We start from the raw sequence: 20,172 nt of genomic DNA, 5'->3' as shown, positions 1-20,172 counted from the left end.
TGTGCAATCAAAGCAGGAGAAGGGAGACCTAACTGCAAAGCCCCCATAGGTTCTATACATTTGTTAACTTCCCTTAGATCAGTTAACATTCTCCATTTACCAGATTTTTTTTTAATGACAAAAACAGGAGAATTCCAAGGAGACGTAGAAGGTTCAATATGGCCAGATTGAAGCTGTTCTTTTACTAATTGTTCTAAAGCCTCGAGCTTCACTTTTGGAAGCGGCCACTGCTCAGCCCATTTAGGGACATCAGTTAACCATTTCAATGGGAGAGCTCGAGGAATTTGACCAGTGGCTACAAGTTTTCCGACGAGATGGTAAGCGTTGTTCCTAAAGAAAATAAAAGATCTCTTCCCCAGATATTAATAGGTATATTAACAATGTAAAAAGAAATAAATACTTTCTTTCCATTAGACAATTGGCATGACAAAGGTTGAGCGCTTCTCCACACATCTGCTATTGATCTTAAGCCTGTTAAAACAAGAGGAACTTTTTCTTTTTTGCAGTCATTAGGCCATTGCTGGAGAGAAATAACCGAAACATCTGCTCCTGTATCCACTAATCCTTCAAACTGTTTACCTTCAATAATCAGTGACATTAAAGGATGAGAGTCATTAATAAGCATTTCCCAAAATATACTTTTTCCCATACTTTCAAAACTATTGACTCTCTCTCCCTACCTCAGCCTTGTCGGCAGCTACCAGAAATAGGGATGCGTAAGGTGGTGCAGAAGGGTTAACAGCCTTGGAAGTTTGTTTTTTATTTAATAAAACCTTTTAAAAGGCAGCAGTCATTGCTTCTACAGAATCTGAATCCTTCCCAGAACTTACATCTCTATCTGACTCAGTGGATGAATCTTTACTATCATCTGGGGGTTTGAGCGGAGGCCGAGATGAAGCCCCCCTTTCACCTTCATCTTCCTTCTCCTTACTCATAGGCACATCTTCATACAGGGGATCTTCCTTTTTAAGAGAACATGAGACGGCCTCACTATCAGCAGCCATTAATTTTAAAGCCTGTGTTATAGCGCTACATAGAGTCCACAGCCTTAAAGGAATCACATTTCCTTTTTGATGCTGCCTTCCTAACTCTTTCTGCACCACTTTCCATTCCTTCAGATTCAGCTGTACTTCTGTTTGATATTGAAACCAATAACAATGCTGCTCTATAAGACAGAATAACTCACTCAAGCGGCGAGTAGACGTTTTAATTCCTATAGAATGCAGGAGCCCCTTAACTAGCTCCATATATTGTGACTTTAAAGACGGGGAATTCCCCATAGTTTTTTCTTTTTCTTTTCTCTTATTTTTCTTATTTTCTCGAAAGTCCCCCTTTCAGCATTTCGCTCCGGGGTGCTCTCCCTTTCGGATTTTTATTCTTTTCTCTTTTTCTCGAAAGTCCCCCTTTCAGCCTTTTGCTCCGGGGTGTTTACCCTTTCGGATTTTTATTCTTTTCTCTTTTTCTCGAAAGTCCCCCTTTCAGCCTTTTGCTCCGGGGTGTTTACCCTTTCGGATTTTTATTCTTTTCTCTTTTTCTTTTCTATTTCCCGAAAGTCCCCCTTTCAGCCTTTTGCCCCGGGGTGCTTACCCTTTCGGTTCCGTCGTGCCCCACCTTGGGCGCCAGATGCTGGAGACGGAATGAAACACCAACACTGCAGAGTGGTTTAAATCTTTATATTTTAACACTTGCTTCTTACAGCTACATTATTTTATATCCCTAGCACAACAAGCTACAGGGCAAACTGCCAAGCACTCTGATTCAGAGACTATACAGTGCGCAGGCGCAGGGCGAGATAACCTTTACCTTGACTCATTTACTGCAGCTAAGACTGTGTTTTGGGGAACTTCCTTATCAACTTAGAATCCGTTTTGTCCCATGGTCTGTTCCTTTTGAGGAATCAGAGAAACATCCTTGTGTTCAAGAAATGTTCTTTTCCCACGGGAACAAACAGGATTCTTAGCTGAACATCTCGTTTGCAAGAATGTTCAGCCCTGGTTGAGAGTCTCGTTTGCAAGCACTTCTCAACCTTCTTTATACCTTGTTCCCTACACTAGCTATTGTAAAAAGTGTTGCAACAAACATTAAGGTGCATGTGTCTATTTCAGTTATGCTTTTCTCAGGGTATATGCCCACTAGTGGTATTGTTGGGTCATATGGTAGTTCTATTCCTAGTTTTTAAAGGAACTGCCATTGTGGTATATATATACAATGGAATATTACTCAGCTATATAAAAAAAAAAAGGAACACATTCAAGTCAGTCTTAATGAGGTGGAGAAACCTAGACCCGCATTTTACAAAGTGAAGTAAGTCAGAAAGAGAAAGACGAATATTGTATATTAATGCCGGCTTATGGAATTTAGAAAGATAGTACTGATGAACCTGTTTACAAGGCAGCAATGGAGATATAGACATAGAACAATACGTTGAGTCTTGCTTGCAGCAGGTGGGATCTTTCATTGCAGCACGTGGGCCTCTCTCTAGCTGCAGCAAGCAGGTTCTCTAGTTGTGGCCCAAAGGCTTAGTTGCCCCATGGCATGTGGGATCTTAGCTTCCCCAACGAGGGATCAAACCTGGGTCCGCTGCATTGGCAGGCAGATTCATAATCATTGGGCTGGCAGCAAAGTCCTCGCAGAGAAGGTTTTGATATGGGAGGAGATGGAGTGAATTTGGGTACTCCCAGGGACACCCAACACTAATACCAACCTCCCAGTTCCGCTTTCAGCTGATCCCCAGGATGCATAGTTCCCAGTATCTAGGACCCCAAACAACTCTCGCTGACCTAAACATTCCTGGGATGCCTGTTTAGAAGTACTGCTTTCTGAATTTGATGTTTGAAAAGCTGCACATACTGATATCGTGGTATATATCATATTCTTAGGTTGGCACACCAGAAGTGACGTCAGCACATTTTGCTGGTTCGGTATTGCTGTTAGTAGTGAATCAAAAAGTCTATGTTTATGATTATGAAGCCAACTTCTGGACTGCATCTACAGGTATGCATATTTTATAATTTTTAAAATATTTATTTAGCTGCATTGGCTCTCAGTGGCCAAGCTTGGGATCTTAGTTGCGGTGCATAAGGCTTCTCTGTAGTTATGGTGCACAGGCTTAGTTGCTCTGCAGCAAGTGGAATCTAGTCCCTCAGTCTGGGATCAAAACCACGTCCTCTGCATTGGAAGGCAGATTCTTAACCATGGACCACCAGGGTAGTCCCTATATTTTGTATTTTTTAAAAACTTTGTTTGCGCTTGGCCAACATCAAAGAAAAGTTTCGGAAGTTACAGACAGTGCTGCTACTTGGACATCGGTCCCTGGACATTACACGGTCCTTTTTTTTTTTTTTTTTTTTTCCTTTTGGCCATGCTGCACAGCTTGAGGGATCTTAGTTCCCAGAGCAGGGATTGAACTGAGCCCCAGGCAGTGAAAGTGGCCAGTGATAACCACTTGACCACCAGGGAATTCCCTGCGTGATCCTTTGTGATTCAGTGAGAGTTGGGCTAAGCCCCGATCCCAAGGATTGGGGACTGAGTGTTTCCATTGGAGATTGTGGTGACAAGCCACAAAAACCTGCTCTTACTGACTGGAACAGTAAGAGGATTCAGCAGGAGTTGTGATGGTGAGGAAATCAGGGAGGACCGGGGAAGGCAGAGGATGGGTCCAAGATGCCTGAGTGGGGTGCTTATACAGTCCCATAAATGTCACCTTCAGGACAGGAAACAGTGGAGAAGCCCAGGCTTTAAGGACAGAGAAAGCGAGAACCCTGGTGGAGGAGGCAAGGAGATGGGGTCCAGTGAAGAAAAGGGAGATAGTACTTTCTAGAGAAGAGGAAGGACAGACAGGGATGGCCTGTCCCTTCCAGGGAACGAGGACAGGTGCCCCCGTTGGTGAGAAATGGGTCAGTACTCGGTTTCTCAGGCCCGGCCCTGCTGACACTAGGGATGCGGCATTCTCTGGGTGGGGTAGGGGGAAGCAACTATGCCCCCACCCACTGGATGCCAGGACCCCCACCTCCAACTGAGTCCTGACAACAAGCACGTCCCCAGACATCACCCAGTGTCTCCTGGGGGTTGAAATTCCCTTAGTGGAGAACCACTGGCGTGGTATTCTTGCAATCTGTTATCCTTCTGCTCCGCTTGTATTCCTGGTGGTGAAAGATTGTGATTCCCGCTCCCTCCAACAAGACGGAGCCCCACAGTCCATCACCACAGCGCCTGCGGGGTAGCTTGCTAAGCTCTGGATGGAGAGTCAATCACAGCACCCAGCTCCCCACTGGAGGGAAAGAGAAGCACAGGAGAAGAGCCGCACCTTGCCCTGGTCTCTGGCTTATGTGTCTCATCACTGTGTTTCAGGCTGTCCCTCCAGGAAGTGACTGATTGATGATGGTTAGTGATTGACAGCTAGAAGGTTTCAAGCCCGGTGGCTGAGGTACCATGCAAACACAACATAAATGGCCCACAGAGAATGTATAACCCAAGTGAAGCCAGGCGGCTTCATCTCATCAAAGGGTCACATTCAACACAAATATACATCTGCCTCCAAGACATCAGCTGGCCTACTCTTTTTTAAAAAAATTTACTTACTTGGCTGCACCAGGTCTTAGTTGCCACATGTGGGATTGAACTGGGCCCCCTGCATTGGGAGTGCAGAGTCTTAGCCACTGGACCACCAGGGAAGTCCTTAGGCCCATTTTTTTTTTAATCCATTTATCTGTCAACAAACACTCAAGCTGCTTCCATGTTTTAGTTATTCTGAATAATGCTGGTTTGACCATGTATATACTGCTTTTTATTTTGGGGGAAGATATGTACCTGGAAGTGGAATTGCTGGCTCATATTTCCCCATTTTTGAGGACCCTCCACACTGGCCACACCATTTTGCATTCCCACCAGCAGTGCACAAGGGTTCCAAGTTCTTCGCCTTTGTCACCGACACTTGTCTTCCGATTCTGTCACGGTAGCTGCCCTAATGGGAGCGAGGTGCGGGTCTCACTGTGGTTTTGCTTGGCATTTCCCTAAGGACTGGTGATGCTGAGCATCTTTTCATAGGCTTTTGGCCACATGTGTATTTCCTTTGGAACTGAAGCTTCTCCTTCAGAAACAAAGAATGTCTTGCTCAGAGAAAGGCACCCTTCCTGCTATTTTGGGGGACAGTTTACCGCTCACCCCCAGATGACACTTGGCAATGTCAGGAGACATATTTAGTTGTTTAGACTGGAGGAAAGGGACTTCCCTAGTGGTCCAGTGGTTAAGACTTCGATTTCCAGTGGAGGGGATGGGGATTTGATCCCTGGTTGGGAAGCTAAGATCCTACATGCTGCATGGCCAAAAAACATAAAACAGAAGAATATTGTAACAAATTCAATCAAGACTTTTAAAAATGATCCACATCAAAAAGAAAATCTTAAAAAAAAGACTAGAGGAGAGTGACACTGGTCAAATAAGTCACTAATATAAGTGATTTAGTAAGCTAAATAAGTCAGTAGAAGCAGGAAGCTGAAGCTCCAATACTCTGGTCATCTGATGTGAAGAGTTGACTCATTGGAAAAGACCCTGATGCTGGGAAAGACTGAAGGCAAAAGGAGAAAGGGGCAGCAGAGGATGAGATGGTTAGATAGCATCACTGACTCAATGGACATGGCTTTGAGGAAACTCCAGCAAACTCCAGTGGAAGACAGAGGAGCCCGGTGTGCTGCAGTCCATGGGGTCAGAAAGAGCTGGACACAACTTAGCAACTGAACAACAGCAGAAGCAGGATGCTGCGAAACATTCCGCAGTGTCCAGGAGCCCCCTAACCGAGAAGTCCGGCCACAGATGTCAGTGGGGAGGGTGGGAAGCCCCGCTCGAACCTTCTCTCTCGGAACCTTCAGGGAACTCAGAGAACATCTCAGTTCCCTTTACTTTCAGGCATACAACACCCTGTTTCACATGTATCTGGTGACAACTGTTGTTACGGTGGAAATTCATTCTGCATGGTGAGTACCACGTGTCATTATCTCATTTTCTACTCTGCTGTGAGCAGAGATAATTAGGAATGGAAATAAGGACAGTGTAAGCCTTGAGGGCTGGGAGTGTGATGGACTCAGGCTGTGTTATCTCACTGGGTTCAGAAGAGGACCTGAGAGATGGGAGGGGCTCATCTGGCTGGCACACTGAATATATTCAGCTTTTTTTTTCAGTGTGTTATTTTGAAATAATTATAGGTGTACAGGAAGTTGAAGAAATTATACAGAGTCCCATGTATCCCTCAGCTGGTTTCCCCAAGTGGTTACATCTTACATAACTAACTACAGTGATACAAACAGGAAATCAATATGGGTCCAACTGTGTCAAGTCAGAGAACTGCTATTGCCATCAAAATACTGAACTGGGGACTTCCCTGGTGGTCCAGTGGTCAAGACTGTGTGCTTCCACTGCAGGGGGCACAGGTTCAATCCCTGGTTGGGAAACTAAAGTGCCGAAAGCTGCATGGCACAGCCGAAAAGTAAAAACAGTAACAGTAATAATAAAATAAAATATTGAACTGTTCCATGGCCCCAAAGCTCTCCATAGCTCCCTACCCTGCCCTGCTGCTAAGTCGCTTCAGTCATGTCCGACTCTGTGCGACCCCATATACGGCAGCCCACCAGGCTCCCCCCGTCCCTGGGACTCTCCAGGCAAGAACACTGGAGTGGGTTGCCATTTCCTTCTCCAATGCATGAAAGTGAAAAGAGAAAGTGAAGTCACTCAGTCATGTCTGACTCTTAGTGACCCCATGGACTGCAGCCTACCAGGCTCCTCCGTCCATGGGATTTTCCAGGCAAGAGCACTGGAGTGGGGTGCCATTACCCTGCCCTAGCCCCTGGCAAACACTAATGTTCTCCATCTCTCTAATTGTATCATTTCAAGAATGTTCTACAAATGAGGTCATACAATATGAAACCTTTGGAGACTAGCTTTTCTCAGCAAAATTCTCAGGAGACTCATCCAGTTTGTTGCATATGTGTCACTAGTCTGTTCCTTTCCATTGCTGAGTAATCGTCCATGGTGTGGATGTACCAGAATTGGGTTGTTTCCACTTTTTGGCTTTTATAAATAAAATCACTAGAAACGTTCATGTAGCTTTTTGGTATGGACACCAGGTTTTCATTTCTCTGGGAGAAATGCACAGGAATGTGATCATTGGCATCTATCTCCCCACTCCCTTTTAATTTTTTTAAAAAAACTCATCTTTTTATTTTTGTCACTTGCAGGATCTTAGTTCCCCAACCAGGGAGCAAACCCTCACCCCCTGTGATGGAAGAGTGGTGCCTTAACCACTGGACTGCCCAGGAAGTCCTTTTTTTTCCCCTATTTTTTCTCTCCACCCACCTCCTTTTTAAATTGGGATGCAATTGACATACCACACTGTGTAAGTTTAAGGTATACGATGTGTTGATTTGCTTCATTTACATATTCCGGTATGATTACCACCATATCATGTCATGAAATTATCATTCTTTTTTATGGTGGGAATAACCAAGATCTGGTTTCTTAGCAACTCTGAAGTTTCTAATCTAGTATTGTCTGTGATCACTATACTGTGCATGAGACCTCCAGAATTTATCTACCTACTTAAAGAACATCTCCCCAGCTGCCACCCCATTCCACCTTTTATCTCCTTTTAAAGTAACTGTTTTATGCGTGTGTTCTTCCAGGATATAAGTAACTCGGTTTTTGCTTATTTGCATGGAGATCGGATATCTCAGGCCAACATCTATTTCTCAAACTCCCGCGGATACAGATTTCAGAAGTACGCCCAGGAAAGACGTGTATGTTCAATGTGGTAAGAAAATGAACAAACAGGGATTTCCCTGGTGGTTCAGTGGTGAAGAATCCACCTGGCAATGCAGAAGACACAGGCTCCTTGCAGTCCAAGGGACTCTCAGGAGTCTTCTCCAGCACCACAGTTCGAAAGCATCGATTTGTCGGTGCTCAGCCTTCTTTACTGTCCAACTCTCACATCTATACATGACTACTGGAAAAACCACAGCTTTGACTATATGGACCTTTGTCAGCAAAGTGATGTCTCTGCTTTTTAGTATGCTGTCTAGGTTTGTCGTAGCTTTCCTTCCAAGGAGCAAGCATCTTTTAATTTCATGGTGTCTTTTTTTTATCAGGGCACTAATCCCACCCTGACCTCATCTAGATTTAATCACTACCCAAAGACCCTACCTCCAAATACTATCATTTTGGAGGTTCTATGAATGTTTGTGTCCCCCCCTCCCCCTGCCCCCGTTCATAGGTTGAAATCCTCATGCCTGATGTGATCTGTATTAGAAGCCTTTGGGAGGTGCTTGGGTCCTGAGAGTGGAGCCCTCATGGATGGAATTAGTACCCTTATGAAAGACTCCTGAGGTCCAGTGGTTAAGGATCTACCTTCCAGTGCAGGGAACACAGGTTCAATCCTTGGCTGGGGAACGAAGATCCCACATTTCATGGGGCAACTAAGCCTGTATGCTGCAACCACTGAGCCTTTGAGCTCTACAGCCAGTGTTCTGCAACTAGAGAAAGCCTGTGTGCTGTAAGGAAGACCCAGATCAGCCAAAATACAAAAATTTTAAAAGAGGCCCCAGAAAGCCAGCTCACCCCGTTCCTCCATATGAGGACACACCAAGAAGTCTGCAACCCAGGAAAAGGCCCTCACTTGACCATGCTGGTCCCTTGATCTTGGACTTCCAGCCTTTCTGTTGTTATAAGCCACCTAGTCTCTGATATTTTGTTGTAGCAGCCTGAACAGACTAAGACAGGGGTTGGGGTTTTAACCTATGAACTGGAGGAGGACACCATTTGGTCCATAACACTGTATGTAATAGAAATACCACCCCGCCCCCCGCCCCCCACACACACCCAAACACAGCCAAGCAACAGAGGCTTAAATAAGATGGCAGTCTTTCTCTCTTACCTGAAAGATGTCCTGAGAGGGGTGGGGGAGCCAGGTGGGTTGCCATGGCAACTTGTCCCACTGTCCATAGGTTGGGGTCCTGGCCTTATGCTCCAACATGCCTGCCAATGGGCACTTTGCTGCCCAGCCAAAGATCAGGAATGAGGAACTGAGGCAGGAGTGAGGGATTTAGGCAGGCATCTCAGAGTCTGGGTCACCCCACTTACTCAAGCACCTCACACTAAGCTGTCTTCATTCAAAGTTCTGCCCAGGATGCTGAAAGGTTGTTGCTGAGCCATAAAAGACGCCAGGATTCTTGGCCTCCAGAAGAGAAGAATTCAATCCGGGGCCAGAGACAAGGCTTGATCACTCAGAGCTTTTGTGTAATAGAGTTTTATTAAAGTATAAAAGGGATAGAGAAAGCTTCGGACACAGACATCAGAAGGGGGCAGAAAGAGTACCCCCTTGCTAGTGTTAGCAATGGAGTTATATACCTTTTAATTAGTTATTACAATGAATCAAAAGAATGTCTCAAGTTTGTGAAAATTTTACCAGATCCACTCCCACAATTTGCATTTTAGGATAACAAGATCAGAATTTAACAATAGAAAGATCCTACCAGACCCACTCCCAGGATATACACTCTAAGATATCAGGATTAGACAGAAGGTTTTCAGGAAGGAGAAACTGCCCTCCAGCCAGATACATTGTTGTTGTACAATCCCTAGGACAGAGTTTAAACTGAATTGTGTAATTGACTAAGACTAGCTCAGATGGTAAAGCATCTGCCTGCAATGGGGGAAACCTGGGTTTGATCCCTGGTCTGGAAGATCCCCTGGAGAAGGAAATGGCAACCTACTCCAGTACTCTTGCCTGGAAAATTCTATGGATGGAGGAGCCTGGTAGGCTACAGTTCATGGGATCGCAAAGCGTCGGACACAACTGAGCAACTTCACTGGTGGTGGACTGAAGGAATGTAGAGGGAAAAAAAGTTTGTCCTTCCAGACCCCTTTCTCCTCCTTGAGGACCCTGGACTTCTTATCAATCTGCCTAGGAATTGACTCTCTCAGTGCTACAGAGGGGAAACAGATCATAATTTAAAAAATCATAATAAAAAAGACTTTCCTTCCTTTTAGCTTACTAGTGAATCTAGAGTTAAGTTATAAAGGAAGCACATTGATGATCTTGTTTACATGCAGTATTCTGTTTGTCTCACAGGCAGAGCTAGTCGGGACCTTTGGGGGGATCTTCTCCTTTCAGTCTCTGTCACAGGTTGGGCTGCTTCTTGTTGACGAACAGATGGTAAGTACCATTTGGACTGGGAAGTACCACTTTGGTGACCTTTACCCCAAAACAGGTTTTTGTCAAAACTCATACACTTAGATTTTCATATCTGAAATCCATCTAGCTTTTGATTCACCTGTCCATCCATGTATCCATCCACCTACTCATCCACCTATCTACACATCCACCTTTCTACCCATTCTCCCATTTACCTATTAATCCATCCCCCTACCCATCCACTTATCTGCCCACCTACTCTTCCATCCATTCATCCATCTCCATTCATCCTTCCATTTATCTATTTATCCATCCACCTACCTCCCCACCTACTCACCCAACAAAACACTTATCTGTCCCTCCATCCATCCATTAACCTGCTTATCCATCCATCCATGCACCCATCCATTCATCCATCCACTCTCCCATTCATCCATCCACTCATCCATCCATCCATCTACTTACTCATCCATCTACCCTTCTACCCACCCACAGCCCCACCACCCACCTTCATTATCTCATTCAGCCATGCACTCAGCAGTACTTTAGTAGGAATATAAGACATGGTGCCTGTGTCACTGGTGGCACCCAAGGCCATTTACATGCCTCGTGTCACCCCTTTTTTTAATGATTATTTTCACATGGGTTCAGAAAATCGGGACATGGAAACCATGACCTCACAGGTATCATTTAGGATAAGACTAAGAAGAGGAATCAGTTCATGCAAAGTGCAGCTGAAGAAAAACTATTAAGTCAGGCAAAGATTAAAATACAGTTGGTACCCCTGCTGCAAAATTCCTGAACAAAGTGTGCGAGTCTGAAATCTGGGGGAGGCCCAGGGATCAGGAAGCTCCCAGAGGCTGGGCTGCCACCTGGTAGCTAAGAGGCCCTCCCTCTAATCACACGGTGGGGCCATCCCCCCATCCAGAGTCCCCTCAAGCACCTGCACACACTGCCAGGGTCCCGTCGTGAATAACAGACACTCCCAGACTCTGGAAATCCTAAGAATATAATGGTGGCCGAGGAATCAGGCTCTGGATACAATCTGTGGGCGCAGGGTCTTAACCACTGGACCGCCAGGGGAAGTCCCCTTGGTGATTTCTTTTCTCTCTCAAGATCGAGTATTTTTCTTTCAGGCCATGTTCAGCTACTCTGACCATCCCTTGAACCGCAGCTTTGGGCTGCCCTTTGACTATGACAGGACCCTTGACATCCTCATCGCCCCGGGCCAGAGAGGCATCCTTATCTTTTGGTCTGAGAAGAACCTGCTAGTTTCCCGAAACTCAGGTGAGCAAGGCCCAGGCTTGGGGCGTGGCCAGTGCAGGGGGCTGTTTGTTCCTCTCCGTTGACTTTAGTGCACCATGACAAGCTGACTCTTACCTTGCCATCTTCATTGCAACCCCCAACCCCCACTTTCTGCCACCTGGGACATTTAGGCCCTGTAGGCAGGTTCTGAAAGTCACCAGGCCCCGAGGGCAGAGGGGCCACATCCAAGAACTGCAGATCTTGTTTTGAGGCCTAGGACACATGAGTCCCAGGAGAGAAGCAAAAGGCAGCCCCCTAGAAGGTGCTGTCGAGGATCTCTGGGCACAGCTGTAGCTGCCAGAGCACCTTCAATCACATCATGCTCCCCAGTACCAGTTAGGCCATCTGAATATGGCTGTTTCCTTCTAATGCAAGAAAAGGGCCTAGGGCTGGCCTGGCCATGCAGGGGGCACCCACTCCAGAAAGAAAGTTCTGCCTGATTACATGTTACCTGTACAGTAAGAGGCATCCTAAAGTTCATCTGGTATCCAGTCCATCCCTAAGAGCTCTTACATCGAGATTTAGGCGGGGTGGGGAGGTCACGTTTTCTTAAACCTAATGTCTTCCATGCAATATTTTACAGCATTGCATCTCGTGGCCGCATTTTCCTTTGAGTCAAGAATCAAGGGGCTGTGTGGTTGGCAGGGGACCCTCTTGCCAACAAGCACACAGGTCTCTCTGGATTTACCCTGTTGTCTCCTAGGTCAGCTGGTCGAATCTGTCCAGGTGCGAGAAGGACAACGCATCTTGTATAATTCCATTGTCAAAGCCAACATCACCATCCACAGTGTTGCTGCTAGTATGTGCCCAACCCCCGGGTAGCTTTCTAGAAGTGCTTCAGACCTGATTTATTCATTCTTGACACACACCGCCCCACGCCCACCACCGGATCCCTTCTGGCCAAAACAAACAAAACACGATTATTACCTGTTCTAGAAAGAATATCTTGTGTTCCTCAGAACTTTATATCTGCCAAAGATCAGAAACAACCTGTGCTCATCAGTGGAGCATTGGTTACATAAAGTTATGATTCATCTAAGTAACAAAATGCCAAAGGGTCAGCTACACTCATGTGTATGGAAGGAAATAAACATACATTTCAACTCTACTTCAATTAAGAATAAGTACATAGAGTAAAAAATACTCAACTTGTGCTATTAAAAAAAAAAGAAATACAAAGCAGCTTAAAGGGTCCCAGAATGTGATCCCTAAGTATATAAAGCTACTGAAAAGCATGTTTACTAAAATGCTAACAGTGGTACCTATGTCAGGGGTCAGCATACCATGGCCCATGACCTACCATGGGTTTTAAATAAAGTTTTATTGGCACATAGTCCTGCCTATCCATTTACAAAGTGTCCATAAGCTGCTTTCCCAGGGCCAAATACTTGTAACAGACATCACATGACCAGCAAAGCAGAGCATTCTTTCCATCTGGTCCTTTACAGAAGAAACTTGCTGACCCCTGGTCTGTATGATGGGACTTGGGGTAACTTTTTAAACTTCAATATTTAATATGTTTAATGTTTAATATGTTTAATGTTTTTTGTTCTGTCTTGTCTGGCTTTCCCTAGATGAAAATGAACTGGCAGTTTTAACTCGAGAGAATAATTTATATTATGGCAGCCTGGGAATCCAGTCGAGTTCTCTAATCAAAGTGGGTAAAATCCCCCATGTTACTCAGTTGTTAAGGACTAACAGTCTTGTTCTCAAACATCTGATCCTTTCTATAAAGAAATTGCTCTAGTTATTAAAATAGCAGTTAGTCATTTAATAGCAATAATGATAATATAACATGAATTTTAATTAATTTGACACCTGAAAAGTAGGTGTCTCAACAAAGGGTATCTAAGACTTTGCTTGGTCTTTTTGGTTTCTTGCTTAGTGTCTCAGTCGTGTCTGACTCTTTGTGACCTCAAGGACTGCAGCAGAGACCATGGGGTTTCTTAGAATTTTGTTTTTGGCCTACCTTCTGTAAATATGAATCATAAGGAAAAAGTTAAACCCTCAAAAAAGAATGAGAATGAGCTGATCTCAGAAGTTACTCTTCTCTTAGTTTGCAGACCAAAACATCTGGTCCCAAGAGGCGGTCCTGATGTTCACTGACGTGGGGATGCTGGAAATACTGACCCCGCTTCCTGACATGCTCTTTCCAGCTTTCGATTTCCAGAAGTGCCCCCTGAATATCCAAGCCCTTCTCGTGGATCCCCAACTCCAGGCTGGCATCTGCAAAGTATGTGGTGGTGACTTGGGGTGGGGAGAAGGTCAATTTCCAGAAAGATACTAGACCGTCCATTTCCAAAGGGCCTTTGGATCCACAGCAATCAGTGGAATGAGGGGGGAAAAAAGGCCATTTTAAAAAAAGTGTTTATTTGCTTTTGGCTGTGCTGGGTCTTGCTAACTGCTCGGGCTTTCCTCCAGGTGCGGCGAGTGGGGATGCCACTCCAGTTGCAGTCTCAGGCTTACTGTCGCCGTGGCTTCTCTTGTTGCAGAGCACAGGCTCTGGGGCACTTGGGCTTCAGAGCTGCAGCACGTGGGCTCAGTAGCTGCCGCTTCCAGGCTTTAGAGCACAGGCTCAATAACTGTGGTGCACAGGCTTAGTTGCTCAGCGGCAGGTGGGATTTCCTGCACCAGGGATCACACCCATGTTTCCTACATGGGCAGGCAGATTCTTTACCACTGAAGCCACCAGGGAAGCCCAGTCAAGCACATTTTGTCCAAAATATCCTTTTATGATGGTGCTACTGGGGCTACTCTCTAGTTGCTCTCTTCTCACTGCAATTGCCTGTCTTGTTGAGCACCGGCTGTGCAGCACGGGCTTCGGTAACTGTGCCGCACAGTCTTAGTTGCTCCCTCAGCAGGTGGGATCCTCGTGAACCAGGGATAGAACACATGTTCCCTGCAGTTGGCAGGTGGAGTCTTTACCACTGGACCGCCAGGGAAGTCACTGATTCACTTTTAAAGAACAGAGTCTGGATGGTGAGACAGCCACTCAGCGTTGGAGGAACCTCCACCTTCACCACCACTACCCTCACCAGGGGACCAGGATGCACACGGGCAGCGATGAGTCCTGTTGCCAGGACAGAGCGTTTCAGTTAACCGTGTCATCCCTTATCAACACCAGGTCTGGAACCAGAAGCAACTCGTTGGTTCTCTTTCTAGGACACCAGGCAGCCAACACATGATCTTAAAAACCAGGTTAAAAAAAGACAAGATGCAATTTCTCTACTTCTCCTCCATACCTTCTCCTGAGTCAGCAAATAGCACAGGGAAAGGGTCTCCTCATAAAATTATTCTGGTGAATATATGAAAACAAAATGACAATATTGCCCTGCGCTGATGCTCAATGTTGGAAAAGAGAGACAGCTGGCCGTTAGGTGCCACCGACAGAAGATGGATCACCCACTGGCTCTTCCATCTCAATTCTGCCCTAATCTGATGGATCCAGCTGCCAATCTGCCAGAAAAGGCAGAGCATGGAGGAACGGGTGTTCAACCTCACCAGGGAAAATCCAGACGATGGGAAATCTACAGTTCAATGGCATAGAGGGACTTTCATGGTGGTCCTGTGGCTAAGACCCCACCCTTCCAATGCAGGGGCTCTGGGTTCAATCCCTGGTCAGGGAACTAGATCCCACATGCTACGACTAAAGATCCCCTGTGCAGCAAGTTAGATCGAAGATCACATGTGCCACAGCTAACACCCAGCGCTGCTAGATACTTTTTTTTTTTTCTTTTTTAAAGATGCCTAGGAAAGAAATGAAAAAGAAAGGAACGGAGGGAAAACTAGGTTGAAAGAGACTGAAAAGGACAATGTTTACAAACAGAAAAACTAAGTTACATCATCTGGGAATGCATTGTGCTGTGCTGTGGTGTCCAACTCTTTGTGACCACCTAAACTGTAGCCCACCAGGCTCTTCTGGTCCTGGGATTCTCCAGGCAAGAATACTGGAGCTGGTTGCCATTCCCTACGTACTCCACTGGATCTTCCCAACCTGGGGATCGAACCCGAGTCTCATGTCTCCTGCATTAGCAGGTGGCTTCTTTACCACTGAGCACCTAGGGAAGCCCTAAGGATGTGCACTCGGCAATCATTCTAGGAAATGGGGAGGGAGGTGGGAAGGAGGTTCAGGATGGAGGGGACACATGTGTACCTATGGCCGATACATACTGATGTATGGCAAAAACTATCACAATATTGTAAAGTAATTATCCTCCAGTTAAATAAAGACATAAAAATCATTCTAGGAAGAAACGCAAGTAAGCGATTACTGCAGAAGTCAGGTGGGGAGCGGGGCAGGCTACTTCTGGAGAGAAAAAGAGCTGTGACTAGGGAGACCTCCAGGGTCTTCTGGGGGTGCAGGGTCTAGTGGGGAGTGGCTTGAGTGAGCCCAGGCTGAAAGGGTCCATCCCTAGGGACCCCCCACCTGCTCTGTATTTTGGGGTACAGAGGCTTGATTTAATTGATCCAAAGATTGATGGATTCTTTTTTTTTCTTTTTAAACATAATTTATTTCTAACTAGGTGGAACTTCTGCAGGGAGAATTTGAAAACAAAATGTACACCATTGACATGAACAGCCAGTTGGAGTTGACGGCCCTAATGATACCCCGGCCAGGCACGTTACCTGTCCCACTAGTAAGGATACTTTATCTGTTTGACAAGTGTCTCTTAACATCTGCCATCCTTGACCTCATGTCTCGTGCCCACAGTTCCCAGGCTCTGGAAATTCCCTAGCATCCTCCCAAAGAGACACTGGCTCATGAAGCCCCCAGAGACTTCTCCTCTTCCTCCAGACACCAGCATCCAGGTGTCTGGCCGTGGCTGTCCCTCTGTCCACCCTGCTTCCTTTCTCTATACCGCTATGCCGGTCCTCCAACCCCCTTCGGAGCTGCCCCGGACCCTTTCCAAAAACGCCGTTTCTGCCCAGCTCAGCCAGCACTGGCTTTCCCGCCTACAGGGCATGCCTGAGAAAAAGCAGGCATCCTTGGACCTGAAACCCAGGTGTCCAAACCCGGACCCTTGGGTGCAAGCAATCAAGCTGAAAACAGGGGAGTGGACCAGTGTAAGATTCCAGGGGATGTCCTGTCAGCTGGGACCAGGGCCCGATAGAGGAGCCGTCCTGGCCGCCGGATCTTGCCCTGCTCTCTCACCCGCACCCCTCAAGCCCCCTCCCTGCACAGGACGAGCCTCTCCGCGCCCGAGGGACCAGTCTGGGTCTTTCGGCACTTCAGCCCCAGGCTGTCCTCACAGAGGGCCTCAGAGCCACAGTTAGGGGGTGTGTATGACAAGGGGGGCATATTTGGGGATGGAACCTGCAGTAGTATTTGCGGAGCAAGCTGGGTCTTCAGTCCGAAGGGGCACTGGGGTCCCCGGTGGTTGCGCCCCCAAGCGGCGCCCTTCCGCTCCTGTCAGAGCCCGTACAGCGTATGCGTCTCCCTTCCTGTTTCCAACGCCCCCCGCCCCCCCACCAGGTAATAGTGAGCAACCCCCACTCCCTGGGGCTGCAGGCGGTTATCTATGAGGACGGCTACACCTACGGCAGCAACACCAAGCACAGACTGGTGAGCTCTTCGTCCCGCACCCACCCCGCGCACCCTCCCCGCCCCCACCAAACCCTGATCTTCAGGCTGAGGGGCTCGGCCTTGACCTGCAGATGCCAAGGGTCACCTGACGATGTCCCTCAAGGTCTGACCTCCGCCCGTCATCCCTCCCTTACAAACACTCAGATAAGGTGCTGCAGGGTATGAAGAAGCCCCTGCCTCTTCCCCACCAAGGCAGGTGACAGTCCCCCAGAGGAGGGACAGGAGGAGGCATCAGGAGGCAAAACGAGCCGCAGGGAGGGGCTTGACTTAAATAGGGGTCTGGGTGACCTTCAGGCCACAGCCAGGGTCACACCAGGAAGTCTTGACTTGACCCCAGACCACAACAAACTCTTTGCACCAGACCTTGTCACATCACAGTTAAATAGGAGGGGAAACTGATTCACACCCCACTGTGGGTCCCCAGGACAGAGGCAGCGAGGGAATGAAGGAGCTTGGGAAGAGGGGCCATTTCCATGAGCTTCTAGCAGGAAATTAGAAGCAGAGATGGGCTGGATGGCTCCCAGGCTGCTCCTCCCAACTCCCCCACACCCCTGCATCCCCCACCTGGTCCTGCCCTCCTCCTGAACCCCATTCCAGGACCACCCTGGGGCTGTCCCACAGTGGTAGCTGCATTTTGCATTTTCCCTCTTGGTTCCACAGAACATTTCCCTGAAGCAACAGCACCACTGGGGCAGGGCCAACCCCAACTTCACCTCTAGGTATGTCATCACCTGGATGGTAGTGGCAGGTGGCCCCAGGGTCTCTGTAGGGTTCCCTTAGTAGGAGCTGGGGAGAGCAGGACCAAGATTGAAGCTCCCCTGGTCCAAGGGCGGTAAAGCAAGAATGATTAAAAACTCTTTAGAGAAAGACAAATAGCATATGCTATGACTTACTTGTGGAATCTAAAATATGGCACAGATGACCCTATCTACAAAACAGAGACAGACTCAGACACAGAGAACAGACTTGCTGCTGAGTGGGGGAGGCTGGTCGGGAAGGAGGGATGGATTAGGAGTTTGGGGTTTTAGAAAAAAGTGTGGGTACAGAAGCTGTTAAAAGTGATGTGAAAACATATTCAGCAAGGTGATAATAAAATTGGGGCTCAGGTGTTCTTTTCAATAAGCTATTATATATCACTTTAAAAAACTGACTCAAGAAGAGGTAGAAACTAGAGAGAGGTGGGTGCCACCATGTCTGAGCCCATGGTTCTTGGTCAATATTCTGGACTGAATGGATGAAAAGATGAGTGAATGAATGGAGAAATGAATGGATGGATGGGTGGATGCATGGGTGGGTGGATGGGTGGATGAATGGGTGGATGGGTGGATGAAGGGAGTGAATGAATGGAGGACTGGATGGATGGATGGGTGGGTGCGTGGGTGGGTGGATGGGTGGATGAAAGGGTGGATGGGTGGATGAATGGGTGGATGGGTGGATGAAGGGATAGACAAATGGGTGGACAGATGGATAGATGGATGAATAGAAAAATGAATGGATGGGTCAGTGATGTTTTTTACAATTACACACACTCCCATTGCCTTGTAGCATAAAGAGACCCACAATATCTACCATCACACTGGACATCGCCAACAAAGAAATTTCATGTGTGGACCTTAAGCCACTGGTATGACCCAAACTTCTGCCATCTCATATTCTTTGTCTTAACTGTTCAGACTAATGGCAGCAGGCCTTCACTAGCTTTCCCCAAGGGGCTGGCTGAGCTCACACTCAGGATCTGGAAATGGATGCCAAGGTGGCTGCCACTCCCCTTCATCTTCCCCAGGGCTGTGCCTTAGGACTCACCATCCTCAGAGCAGGTGTACCAGCTGGGAGTTATCAAATGGGGGATCTTAGTGGCACCCCATATCTGGTGCAGGTTCTTAGGGATTGACTCCGTGAGTCCCAGGTACCTGGTCACCGCATCTCCATCCAAGCTCAGGGTCTCCAGTCCCTGTTGGGTTGAGTGCGACCCCTCGTGGGCTTTCACTGGGAACAGGCTATGGGCGTCCTCACTGACTTGGGTCAGCATCCCCATTTACCCCTTTCCTCTCCCCTGCCCCCTGTCTCCCCACCTGCAGACGGCGCTCATTTCAGTTGGGTGTGACCTGGAGAAGAAGATCGTCATTCAGAAGTGAGTGTGTCTGGAGGGTAGAAGTGAGGGGCGGGGAGAGGAAAGTGGGTCTTAGGGACGGTATGAGACAGTCACCATTGCTTCACAATTGCTAAAGGTGGGTGACGCTGCTGTCTACTTTTGTATATATTTAACATTTCCATAAGGAACAGCTCAATAATGAATCCTAATAGATTAACTTTGAGTTTCCCGCAGGTGGCTGCCCCTCCCCTCCACGGACTTGGGTGATATTCAACTGTTCTTTCTGCTCCTTCAGCCTTTGCTCATTCTCTTTCTCCCTTTTAATCCCTGAGTTCTTCATTTTGATTACAATTGCTGAGTTTTTGTGTTTAATAACCTGCTGAACATTTGGGGGAACTCCCTCCGGTTACCGCAGGGAGTGCAGCCATGAGACACAAGGAAAGTATTAATGCTTTTATGTATTTCAGAAAGTTCACATGTTAAATGGAAATTGTTTTAACTGTGTAAATATTTGAGTTCATGCAAGGATGTACACACCGTGCTAAAAGTCACATATGTCTCAGTTTGTGTGTAATATTAATATGCAACTTTGGGGTTAACATTTTCTCTTAAAAAATTAATAATTTACATTAAAAAAAAAAAAGAACAATCACCAGCATGAAATTGCCAAAAAAAAAAAAAAGAAGAAGAAGAAGAAGAAAAGGGAGCTTCTGTGGTAGCTCAGTGGTAAAGAATCCTCCTGCCAGTGCAGGAAAGACAGGTTCGATCCCTGATCCAAGAACATCCCACATGCCAAGGAGCAACTAACCCATTGTACCACAGCTACTGAGCCTGTGATCTAGAGCCCAGGAGCCACAGCTGCTGAAGCCTGCGAATTCTAGAAGCCCCGCTCCGCAACAAGAGAAGCCACCATGGTGACAAGCCCAGGCACTGCAACTAGAGGGTAGTCCCTGCTCACCACAGCTAGAGAAAGTCCACTCGCAGCCAGGAATAGGGAAATCCGGTGCAGCC

General features: G+C 47.0%; 1 protein-coding gene across 1 annotated transcript in view; it reads left to right on the top strand.

Moving 5' to 3' along the window:
• CATSPERD (cation channel sperm associated auxiliary subunit delta) overlaps positions 1-20,172 on the top strand; it is a 43,973-nt gene that overhangs the window by 8,187 nt on the left and 15,614 nt on the right. Inside the window, exons 5-17 of the mRNA XM_052642821.1 lie at positions 2,880-2,994; positions 5,905-5,972; positions 7,674-7,787; positions 10,118-10,201; positions 11,317-11,467; positions 12,189-12,284; positions 13,060-13,142; positions 13,542-13,718; positions 16,009-16,122; positions 16,959-17,048; positions 17,730-17,788; positions 18,615-18,693; positions 19,148-19,200. Coding sequence (XP_052498781.1) covers positions 2,880-2,994; positions 5,905-5,972; positions 7,674-7,787; positions 10,118-10,201; positions 11,317-11,467; positions 12,189-12,284; positions 13,060-13,142; positions 13,542-13,718; positions 16,009-16,122; positions 16,959-17,048; positions 17,730-17,788; positions 18,615-18,693; positions 19,148-19,200 — 1,283 coding nt within the window. The remainder of the gene's footprint in view (positions 1-2,879; positions 2,995-5,904; positions 5,973-7,673; positions 7,788-10,117; positions 10,202-11,316; positions 11,468-12,188; positions 12,285-13,059; positions 13,143-13,541; positions 13,719-16,008; positions 16,123-16,958; positions 17,049-17,729; positions 17,789-18,614; positions 18,694-19,147; positions 19,201-20,172) is intronic.

This window comes from Budorcas taxicolor, chromosome 7 (genome assembly GCF_023091745.1).
Source record: "Budorcas taxicolor isolate Tak-1 chromosome 7, Takin1.1, whole genome shotgun sequence".
Taxonomy (NCBI): domain Eukaryota; kingdom Metazoa; phylum Chordata; class Mammalia; order Artiodactyla; family Bovidae; genus Budorcas; species Budorcas taxicolor.
Note: the sequence above shows the minus strand (reverse complement) of the source record. Positions and strands in the feature narration are given on the sequence as shown.